This window comes from Wasmannia auropunctata, unplaced genomic scaffold (assembly GCF_000956235.1).
Source record: "Wasmannia auropunctata unplaced genomic scaffold, wasmannia.A_1.0 LD335994.1, whole genome shotgun sequence".
NCBI classification, from domain to species: Eukaryota; Metazoa; Arthropoda; class Insecta; order Hymenoptera; family Formicidae; genus Wasmannia; species Wasmannia auropunctata.
In genome coordinates, this window is record NW_012026896.1 from 778393 (window position 1) to 790771 (window position 12379).

Consider the following 12379-nt stretch of genomic DNA (forward strand, 5'->3'; position numbering starts at 1 on the left):
CAAATAAAAGAATTAACAGAACATAAATTTTATTTGAAAATAACAATATAACGCTCCATGCGAATTACGTTTATAAAACGATTGATTTACACCAATTTAGAAATTTAAGTAGTTCAAATTACATAATAAATATTTCAATAAATATTTATTTCTGTAATTTTTGTGCGCAGCACAATATTTGTTTTGCTACAATTATATTAAAATATACAGTGTTTGTATTATTTATGTACAATTATTTATCATTAAGTAGCAACTGCAGCTTACACAGTTCTGTAAGGTAAAAGTTGTGAATCTATTCTTGCTATTAAAAAAAAAATATATATATATTGCTACATTTAGAAATTGTAAATGCATTACATAAGATGTATACATAAATTTTTTATAGCATCTCAGCTTCTCGCTTTAATACAATTTCTGGAATACTTTAAATTAATTAAATTAACATAGGAAACATGTATACTCCATATCAGGGATGCGCTAAATTCTTTGGCGGGCCAAATATGAAATTCGTGATTGTGTCACGTATTTGTATTTTTTTGTCTTTGCGTTACTTTGCCTTATAGAAATAAATTTTCTCTCGTAAAGTTTATTCGAAAAAATGCTCCAAGAAAACTCATAAAAATAAAAAACAATTCCCGGCGTTACGCGCTAATAATTCTATTTATTTTTCATTTTTTTCTGTGGATTAAGCTTGAATGTTAAGAACTGAATTGGAAAGTCCCGCGGGCCGCCTGTTGCATATCCCTGCTTTAACATATTGCCACATTACTTGGATAAACTATATTTTTTTTGTTCCAAAGTGTTGGAAAAACGATACATTTTTAGCCTACCTAAAACTGAAAATGTCTTTTCTTATCATTTACTACCTAAAAAACTACCTTTATTCTTTTTATTGTCGGATTATTTTTGATTCATATATTGAAATAGCTCGCATTGTTATTGTATCAGAGGCCTCAGAGTTTCAGTAATTGTTAACTAAAAGTTTTCAGATAGAGCAAAAGTTGCACTCCTTGAAACAATCGGTGAAATTAATTAAAACGAACGAAAGAATCACATCACTCGCCCGTCTGCATAACTACGCCCATGTTGAACATCGCCTTCGGAGACGATATGTGCTTCAAGAGGGACACTGTTACAAGTTTCAGATACGATATGACGCCCGCCAGGACAGAACAATCAATACGACATCGACTGTTGATTCTCGCAACGGCGGTGGGGGACAGTAGAGCCACGCACACAACGTAGCATAAGGCAATTAAGCACACCAGAGACAGGCAGTTAACAATCTTTATGTCCGACACTGTGAGCTAGAACGTCATGAAGCACGCTAGCGGTGCTACGAATTGAGAGCAAACGATGGCCAGTTGATAGGCAAGATGTCCATACGATAGACACGAATACGTTTGGATACTCGGCAGAGATCCAGTACTGAAGAAGCAACAGATTCCAATAAGAATGTACAAATAAATTTTCCTATCGAAAATACGGACGAATCGTTCACCTTAAACGGGGACCCGTTTGCCACTTCACTTTCCTTCTTGGCTGACGTACAGTCAACGTTATCAACGTTATGGTTAACGTCAGACTTGTCGCGTTGCTCGTTACCGCTCCTCTCTAGTTCGCGCGAGAGAATTAAAATGCCGCGGCTTCTTGTTAGTTCATATAAACGGGGAATATCGTAGAACGATAAATGCAACGAGCAATAGCACGAGCACGAGAGTGAGAAACGAGAAGTAATACTGAAATTTCAAGTCGGATGCATCAGGGGAAACCGTTTTCGTTGTATTCGTAAGAGAAATATTGCACGCCGGGCGTTGCTGCACGACGCTCGGTATAATCAACGACACCGCGCTCGGCAGCACGACGCTCATACGGCTCAAGCCCTCCCCGACGAAGTAGGACACCGTGTAAACGTCGTCGAAGTCGCGGAGGTAAGGCATGAACAGCACCGGGCTGAAGCAGCCGACCAGCGCGCAGAGGAACACCGAGAGGGACGAGCAGGATCAGGCTGTGCCTCTCGCCGCCGACGGCGGTCTTACTGTCGTAGAAGAATATCAGCATCCCCATAGCGAGAACCTGCGAACAGCAGGCACAGAATGAACAACGACTCGTTCGGCTGGCAGTTGTCCCTGCGCAGGAGGACGTACGTCACGGGACCGATGTTCGCGAACTGGGCCATTATCACTATATACGCGGGCAAGTTTCAGTTTTCTGACGAGCAGCGGTAGCTCGATATATATTCCATAGACGCCGATGCAGCTGAACATGCCGAACAGGATCACGAGAAGATGGACAAACGCGCGACCTCATTTGACGTACCCAAGATAACGATCAAACATTCGCCAAACGATTACCGTGTACTTAACTCGCCGGCAATTAAAAATCTCTTCATCGCGCGTATCGGCACTCTGAACGAAAAAAAAATCAATTAATTACTCATATCAATACTGATATCTGATACAATTTAAGTATTCTTAAAATATCACAGATATATACATATGTATATACGTTACTTCTCCGCACAATAGATGAAGATATAAGCACGGAATTCTGTCGCGTGAAGCAGAGTTATGGAAGTATAATTAAAGTTGGGATGTGAGTAAAAGAATTTTGCCCTCCCTCCCATCCGTTTCTGCTACACTGATTATTAATCTGCTCGATAAAATTTATCAGATAAAATAGAGCGTTTATGGGCGTTAATGTCATAAAAGAAAATGCATTAAGTTTACGTAATGCAAGAACTCGAGCACTTAGATAGTGCTAGATGCACACTATCGCAGATCTAACAATGAAGTTGAATTGTTCGAATATTAAGCACATAATATTAAGTACTTAATATATATACAAAATTATCTAAAACATCTGACTCTTGATCTTAAAATTTGTTATTGATTTGTATTATTTTAATAAAGATAATTCTAAATATTATATCGAGTGAGAGAGAAAGTGCGCCTCGATAGCGCAATGTGTGAAGAGCTTGATTTTCTGTTCAGAAGAATATTAAAATATTTTATCGGGACCTAAGCACCAAATAAAGAACCTATTGTGAAGAAATTGTTCAAAATGCACAAGATAGGAAAAACAAAACGCTATTGTTTTATACGTACGTTCGTGTCCTAGCGAGTATTGGTCTCAAATTGAATTTATAATAACTAATAAGTTAGTAATCACTAAATGTCTTTATGTTGCTAAAATAAAAGTAGGAATCATAGTCATGCATTCTACCTGACAATTGTAAAAAAAAAACTTTGATAACAGTTTAACACTACATAAAGAAGCTAATACCCCTCCTAAAAAAAAAATATGTATCCTAAATATTTTCTAATATTACTAATGCGAATAATTGATGAGACTAAGTGCAGACTATGTTAATTTTCCATAAGATGCGCACAGGAGGAATAAGACTGAAACACTTTCGCGTAATTGACCAAGCTGAACGTGGTGATTGCGCCTATCAACGATCCGATTTGCGTCGCGACGCCGGTGTAGTAGAGACCCCTGCCAGGATCGGGCCGATACAGCGTCGTAATGCCCATCTTTACGAAGCCAATTAAACCGCAAAGTAATATCCATATGACAACTACCATCATTTCACCCATCCATGAATGTTGCAAGGGCGGAGAAGGCGATTTCGCGGCTAAAAACAAAACGAAGCCCGAAAGTGCCAAGATAGCCGCCACGAGGACATTGAGGAGCTTCACCTCCGGCGTTTTTACGACGAAGCCTAAGGACATGGCCAACGGACCGGCTATGGAGGCCAGCGTGACCGTCAAGTGATACGCTACATTGCCGTACGGTAGGCAGGAATACGACTGTATGCTCGGTAAGGTGCCGTTACCGAGGAAACAGACCACAGCCATCATGACTAATAAATAGTAGTATGTATACTTCGGCATTGTCCAGCCGGAGTTAGTTTTGTAGCTCGGCGGCGCCGTCGTGTCGGTCGGCAGCATTTCCATGCTGCTCGGAAGCTTGACTCGCTCCCCGCGCGCCGTGGGCAAGACGTTCAGGCTTAGGAACGAGAGGAAGCTCAGGCACAACAGACACCCGATGAAGATGAAAAATATCTCGGAGGAGAATCTCGGATCCGATTCCGCGGGCACGAACTCCAGGTGACTGGAACCTGGCTTGGTAACGTTGACGCATCTCGGATTACCACCGACGCCTTGAATCAGCGCTACGGCACTCGGTACGAATCCGCTCAGTCCCTCCCCGACGAGGTAGGATACTAGATAGATCTCACGGTAGTTCCTCATGTACGGCATGAAGAGCACGGAACTCGTGCACCCGACGAGGGCGGTCACGAACATCAGCGACAGGAGAGCAGTCGAGTGCTCGTTGCCGAAGACGAATGACGTGTAATCGTACAGGAAACTCAATGCGATACAGGCGCACGTGCCCGCAGTCAGCAGAGCGTAAATGATATATTTGTCGTATGCCCAAGCGGTGTACCTGAAAAAAGATATTTGTGTTAGACTTGTTACTTAAGCTTGTTACGCAATCATCCCCAAAACATTATGAAACATAGGCCGGTATTCGATTCTCATATATTTAAAACTGTCTTAAGTACAATCTTAAGATGTCGCAAGGGCCAATCGCAGGGCCGTAGACATTACTTAAGACGACCTTGAAATATGAGCCAACTATGAATACTGGCCATGAACTTACTTTATATACAGGGTATACAATATGGGGCCTAAATTGGCAAATTGCACCAGCATCACCATGTGCGCGGGTAAGCTCCATCCCTCTGGAGCTGTGTGCACTATGAGGGGCAGTTGCACGTAGACGCCGTTCACGCCGATCCAAGCGCCGAGACCGAACATCAGGGCGAGGAGATCGACGAGCAATCTCCGATTGCTCAATCGCTGACTCAGCATTCCGCTCATTCTCCTCAGAATGTCTGTGCTCTCAAATTATCTTGCACACGCGACTAGTCGTCGATTACTTGCTGGCTCGCTGCATTCTCCCCGGAGAATGCGATAATAACGGCCTGATAATTATTATCGCATCATTATGATAATAAAATTTACAGCCAAAGTCTACCGGGAAAGATAACAGAAGATAAGAATAGTGCCGAATAATTTCGAAAGTATCATTACTGAACTAACGATTGACGTGACGTTCTATTTTATTTTGAAAATCGACATGTATTATAGGTCGCCGCTTTAATTCATGTATTATATGAAATCAAGAGGCGTTCCGAAGCAAGGTGACGTCAAATGTGAAGTTTCATTAACTTAACTTATTAGTTAGAGACGTCATTGAGACGTTTTTTGACGTCATCTTGCTACTTGGAACGGTAGTGTTTCACGCTAAGTGTACATTATATTATTACATATAAGCACAACCTACTGTAGAGATCCACGTGTCCAAACGAAGCTTTATTCGACTGCGTTGAGAGGAAATTTCTCCTAATTAATTATATATTAATTCCTCAGAAATATCTCTTCGTTATCATGCTGTATTAGAATGTGGCAATTTAGTCACAATTTCCTTCGGCAATTTTTTAGAGATATTCCGTTCTTTATGTAGAATTCCAAATTCGTAGGAGCGATAAAAACGTTTCTCCTGTTGACCCCGTTCACTAATTACCCCGTTCGAATAATCACAAGTGTGCGACCGACACGCAACTACTCGCGGAGCTCGCGGTTGGCAGGCGAATGCTCCGAGATTCGGAGTAGGGTTATATAACGCACGTGGCTGAGCGGCAATTCGATATATCTCGCATGGACGTCTCGATGTAACATCGTTTCGCGCCAGCAGAGGCGGCGGATAACTTTGCACGACTCGACGACACTTGTCAATTGGGAGAATTTCATGACAGACCTTCATTAATAAATATTTCGCGCGTCTAGCACACGTGCTCGACGATTAATTGATTACACGCGTAAGATATCGAGCAACCTCGAACGCAAATTCGATCAGTCGCGAGTATCGAATTCGAACGACGAGTTTGTTCGGAAAAGAGGAGGGGTTCATCCCCACCAGAAGCACCTGTTGAATCAGGTCACCCGGTATGATGGATGGTCGGGGGTTTTTATTTTTAAAGGAAAATGTAGCGTTTTTAGCGAATTATCTATTCTGAGAAACATGAATAGTTACAAAACGCTGACTTTAAAAAATTGTTCGAAGTAAAGAATAAAAGAAAACCTATGTCAGAATAGAAAACTAGTCTACGTGCATTACAAAACTTTTTAAAAGTAGAATCCTTTTGCATTTTTGCTGCATAGAATTTTCCGTAAATATTAAAATACCTTTAATTTTTCAGAATTTTAAAATTGTTATAATGTTTCAATGATATTTTGATTAATATCGGTCGATATTATTCCACGTATCGTCGCAAAAGAGTTATACTTACTTTTCTGCTGACAGATGGACCACAGTCTGTTTTAGGATTAATTGATTATTATCAATATAGGGGGATAGTATATGGATGAATAGGGTATACGAATTAAATATACGATAGATTGAATATAGCAAGAACTTTATAAAAGACGAGGCAGACTCACAGATGGTTTAAGTACATTAGTATTTGTCTCAAAACTCTTGAGAGTTTTTGCGTTTGAGAGTGTGTTTTTTTGCGTTCGCATCTTTGTTTTTTCTTTTTCTTATAATTTTTTTTTCTTTAATTTCACTTTTTAATAGAATCACACGGATGAAAAAAGGTCGCAGAAAACGTGCTCTTGCAGGGTGCTCGAAAGTCGTGTTACGAATATATAACATTAATTTAAAGAAGTCCCCATTCGGATGACAGGATGGCGGAAAAAGGAAACGCCCCGAACTATACTTGACATAAGCTTCCTCGTGTTGCGCCATAGTATCGTCGCCTTTATATATAATAATAGTTTTACCTGCGGACGATGAGTATATGCAGAAACAATAGGGCGAAACGCTTTTTATCGCGACAGAAAAGAAAAATCGCGTCAATTTATTTCCTTTTTTTCGTTAATATTTCCTCTTTCATTTGGGATAATTGAATAATATACAGGAGATGTTTCAGAATTCGCGCCTGCGAAATGCACAGTGCGATTCTCCGCGTCAAAGGAAACTTTCTTTCCTTTGCTAAAGCTTCGTCCGAAACGAGGTTACGCATAAATCTTTAAGTTACGCATGAATAAAAAAAATGACGCGCGCTAAAGGTGTTATTTTACCATTTCTCTAAAAATCTTAACAATTATGCACAACATCTAGAAATCACTATATTTTTGAATAATTAACAGGATAAAGTTTTTTAATTGATATCTGTGAGGCATCAGCCGAAAGAAAATTGCATTAAATAAGAAGATTAGACATTCAATATTTTAAAAATATTAAATAGATTACCTAAATAGGTAAATAATTTACTTAAATAGAAATATTAAATATTAAATAAATTAAATAGATTATTTTTTAAAAATATCTTTGAATCTTTGATTGTTGAGCCCTGAAAAAGGTTCGAGGTCGATTGAATGTTTTAAGATAATTTAAAGAATAATTATAATCGAAATAAAGGTCTTCCATTGCGTATACATAATTATTCTGAGAATAAGATTTTTTGTGCAAATTGGGTCACTAATAATAATTCACGTGTATCATTTAATTTAATTTCAGAGCCGTTACTTCAAAGATATCAATTCCATAATTTTCTCTTATTAGATAAGCCATTCAAAAGAGCGATATTTGGCTGCATAATTAGCTATCCCTATAGTTATAAAATCTTTAGCGAAACAGTAAAGTAGATCCACACGCGCCGTCTCTCGTACGTCAGCTTTAAACTACTCTCATTTAAAAACTATTGCCCCCGATAACGTAACTTTATCAAAGGGAAAAAAGTCATTTCCTCTGTGGCACTGTGAAAATCGCACTGCGCGTTCCGCGCGCGCGTAATTCGGGCAACACTCTCTGCAGCGTGCGCTCGATATCAAATGTATGTACATGTAGTATACAAATAGTATTGTACGCGTGTCTCGTATATATGATCATATATGTCTTGTATATGTATACATATATATATATACACATGGCTCGTTTAACCATACTCTATTTCGCATTATTCTGGTGCGGTGCACGTTTTATCTTGACCTTGATTAACCGATTTTGCTGCTGTTGATTGTTCTCGGAAATTCGTCGGGTTAAAACTCGAGAGTAGGTCGATCGCAAAGGCAATCCCTCCAAGGATACTTCGAAGCGGTTACACACTATTTGCAAGTACGAAATCTCCCGTCGAAGGACGACGGCTGTCGATTTGACAACATGAGAGAGAGGATGTTCGCGATCACGTTCGATCGACCTTTTAATAATGGCGCGTTAAACTCGCAGAGAAGCACGGAAATTTGCTGGATCGGCTGCGACACAATGGCGCGGGAAACGACGATGTACACATCGAAAAATCGTATATACACATATAAGGTATAACATGTGTGTATAATGTGTACGTGTGCGTTCTGTTCGAACGGATAGAGGTGTCCGCAAGTAAACGGGCGAGGTGAATGAAGGTAAGAATAAAACGCACGCGAGGGAAAGAACTCGGTGATCGCGGATTGCGGGATCGATCGATCCGCCGCAAGTATGTACAAACTAATATAAGCGCGATTGCGCGTGTCGCTATCACTAGAGCATTCTTATTATTTTCTGCGCGTATAAATTCGTCCGCCGACGCGTCTCACCTTCGCGCGGCCGTGTTAATTTTTCAACGAATTACGGAGCGGATTAATCGCAATCAATTAGAAACGAATTGGGCGATAAAAGTTTTATTCAGGTCGGACCTGATGGCGGAATTAGCGAAATCAATTTTAAATGCTGCAGAAAAATAGATACTTCTCGTTGAATTAGTCAGATGTAACATGGAACTGAAGGTGATGCCTCGGATCAAATTATTTCATTAGTTTGAATTTATTTCTCCGAATTTCATCAATTTTTGTTGCAAACATCATATGTGCTTTTTGCTTGTTCCACATAATTGCTTAATAAGACAGATTCCGCTTGTCATTCGCTGCGTCAGTGCATCATTCACCACGCATGAAAATGAAATTAATTGGCTGAATCGTCGATCCGCGTGCCGACTACACGAGGAATTTACGAACATTAATAAGTTCGTAACCGTGTATCAGTGCACAGCAAATGTGCCGAGAGTATCAAGTGTCGTGTTCACGATCGTCTACTTTGCTGTACGTATCTCCGTCCGAGCTTGACTCAACTTCTCGAGTATCTCACGGGAATTATCGACAAACTTGTTACTTAATGTAGTGCCGAAGTTAAAAGCTATCGACTCGCGCGAGAATAAAATGCCCAAAAATTCTTTGAAGCCTCTACTAAATTTTTGCTAAGACAATGAAAACATTTCTTGATTATCTGCCGCAGATTTCTAATCGTTTCAAGTTACAGTATTATTTTTGGCATCTTTTTTCTTTTAATTAGAAATTTAGCAATTGATGTTAATTCGACCATTTTCCGCGATCCACACTGCGTCAGGATCCCTTCAAACGTGTCACGGCGAAAACGCCAGAGATCACGTCGGCGGACAAACATTCGATTCTCATCGCGGTGAGATGAGATTAGGTGCGATTGTCAGAGCTGCTGCTGCCTATATATACGCCAGCCACGAACGTGAGTTCGCGTATAGAAAGTTTCGGGTGGAAGGGAGCGCATTCTCCCGCGACGGTCGGGGGATGTTTATTCCGGCCGTAAGGATGTGAGGGCATCTTTCTCGCTGGGACGCGCGAGAGCAAGATCGATATAATCTCGATGAAATTGACTGCAGTACTAGTACACGGATTGTGCGCGATATGGGCGTATTGTTACGAGCTAACTATTGCGAGCCTGGTCCATTCGCAATTTTTGACGCACTTTGTTCGCACATTTTCCCTATAGCCGCTCTCTCACACACTGTCGTCGTAAAATTCTTCATCAAATATCTCCTTTTAACTGTACAATCCTTCCTAATCCATTATCGATATTAGGATTAACCAAAATGTGTGATATATATAAAATATAGACAACAATCTTTTGTATCGTTTGTGTGAAGATTGAGTAACACGCAGATTGAAAAACGTGCGAAAATGTAAAATAAATTAACTACTAAAAAGCATTGATCAATACAGTGAGGATGAAGTTTGTTCCAAAGTCTAATTTGGAAAAATTAGACTATTTCTTGAAAATATTTCATGTCACTTAATACAAATTTTTTATAATTTTTATTCTGGAATTAATTGAAACCGCTATATTTTTCTTTTTTTTTTTTATTAAAAAACTGTTTTCACTTTTTTATTAAAAATTTGGCAACTTGATCAGGAGATTTTATTTTTTCAGGTCAAGCGAAAATAATAATGTGTCGAGAATGCAGGTTTTTTTATGCGACTTTCATTTTAAAAATGACACAAAAATGTGTCGTTGGCGATTCCGTATAGTTAACGAATTCTTCTCCTGATAGATTGACACTATAGACGTTATATGGGAGAGACGAGTTTCTAGCTGTGAGCGACGTATCACCTGAAAGCGCACGTACATGCACACACACGTGCACACATTATGACGCAGGACAGTTTCGGCTACGTACGTAAGTGTGCATGTACGTGCTTTCACGGGGGAACATCCAATGTGCGGACCGGTGATACAGTATCGATCAAATGTTACCTGCCGGTGTGTCGCAAATGTATATGTACATACATATATCCGCGGGGATACGGTACATGGTTCCGCGTAGCGCTATGTATTTCGGGTAACGTACGGGGGTGCTCTCTCTCGCACACACGTACGAGAAAATATCCCGTCGCGGTGAGGCGAGGCGGAAATTATTGCGTCTATCCTGACGGCAAGGAGTAAAGTAAGACGAGAATGCGTTCGCGTCGAGTGAGACCGCGAAATTCTGTAATTACGGCAAACGAAATTTTGTTCGTCGCCGAGAAACGTTTGCGGATACGCCACAGAATATAGATACAACTGTTACAGCGTTATCTCATCTGAGGAGAGACGTCTGATTATGAAAGATTTAAACTGTGCGCGAATTGAATGTTTATAAATTTTCAGCGGTGCGTGTGTGTGTACGCCACACACGTGCCGCATTATTGCAGCAGCTACAGGTCGAGTGACAAAATTGTCGTTTCTCGCAAATTCTTAACAAGCGCATTTCTGCAACGCGCGCACACTTTGGACAATTTGGAATGACCGCGTATTTAAAAAAAAAAACAAAAAAAATACGGAAAAAATACTGCTGACTTTCAATCTTATACTTTACTCTCTCTTCTCGCTGAATAAGTTTTATTCCAGTCGGATTTTCGTCGACGTGAGATATGACGCTGCTGTATAAAGAATGAAGAAAATTACAGTCGTTCGCGTACGACCGGATTGCGAGATTGGAACACATCTGCACCTAGATCATTGATTCTAATATATTTGAGATGGTATGCGATAAATAGGTAACTGGATGACAAAAACGGCGCCACTTCGCCGAGATTTTTTTGCACGTGCGATTCTCGTAATGACGTAAATAAAAACACGGAGCATTAGAAAACTGAATTGGGCGATTCTGACGTCGAACTCATGAAATGGAAGAGTGGCGTGTTACTTCATTCGCTTTCTCTTCTTCTTTTATTTTTACCCTGATCGTGTAGCCTTCCACGAAAGGCAAGTGCAGTCTGTGCTTTAATCAAAGCGGCGTGTGACCGACGTTCTCAGTTTAAATTGCCTTTAATTATCGTGTGATACTCTGTGTGAGTACGAGGTACGCTTGATTGGTTCCTTTAGGACGCTCGAAAGATAGGCGAGTTGTAAAAGAAATTTATTCTGTAAATCCGAATTCCTTAATCTTTGATTCTTTTTCCAAGAAATTTCCCACGAGCTTTGGAAGTCTAGTTTACACTCTTGTACCGCTAATTTATGTCAACATGATGTTTTATATATTTTTTTATACATGAAATAGACGAGAATTTACGTATCTTGATTTAAGGAAATGAGTTTTCTCTTTTAAACTTTCTGTCGTTTCAGTTTTTATAAAGACGAATGCGAATGAGAGATACATTAAAGCCTATCCGACTTACGAAAATACGAAATAAATGCAAGTTCGCAAAATATATTTTTTCTCAATTCCTATTTAATCCACATACGTCTCAGATAGATTGTTTTAGAATTAATAGATACTCCAGCTCACAATCTCTCTCTTTCTCTCTCTCTCTCTCTTTCTCTCTCTTTCTCTTTCTCTCAGCTAAATATTTGTACGGCGAGTAGCGATAGCTCGAATGGAAACGCAGAGTTATATAACAATGACACTCTTAATGTTTCGTAGTAAAAAGACCAATTTGAAGGGGACGAAATCGACTAGAGCGTCTGAGAGTGAACTCAATTTGCACAACGACGGCATTACGCGCATCGCGATGCAGCCCTTTTAAGGCCTCCCTTCCCT

General features: G+C 39.9%; 1 protein-coding gene and 1 pseudogene across 1 annotated transcript; both read right to left on the reverse strand.

The window, feature by feature from the left end:
* Window positions 1-12: 12 nt before the first annotated feature.
* On the reverse strand, window positions 13-2440 carry LOC105453907 (annotated as a pseudogene).
* LOC105453829 (solute carrier family 52, riboflavin transporter, member 3-A-like) lies at window positions 2439-5704 on the reverse strand. Its single transcript, XM_011696048.1, has 3 exons — window positions 5356-5704; window positions 4669-5042; window positions 2439-4452 (listed from the first exon to the last, which is right to left on the reverse strand). Exons 2-3 carry the CDS (start codon window positions 4887-4889, stop codon window positions 3369-3371), a joined length of 1305 nt encoding a protein of 434 aa, XP_011694350.1. The 5' UTR covers window positions 4890-5042; window positions 5356-5704; the 3' UTR covers window positions 2439-3368.
* Between the last annotated feature and the right edge of the window lie 6675 nt (window positions 5705-12379).

Coding starts and splice junctions, on each gene's coding strand:
- LOC105453829 (XM_011696048.1), bottom strand. CDS start 4,889: ATGAGCGGAATGCTGAGTCAGCGATTGAGCAATCGGAGATTGCTCGTC. Junction 4,453..4,668: donor TTGTATACCCTGTATATAAA/GTAAGTTCATGG, acceptor ATCTTTTTTCAG/GTACACCGCTTGGGCATACG.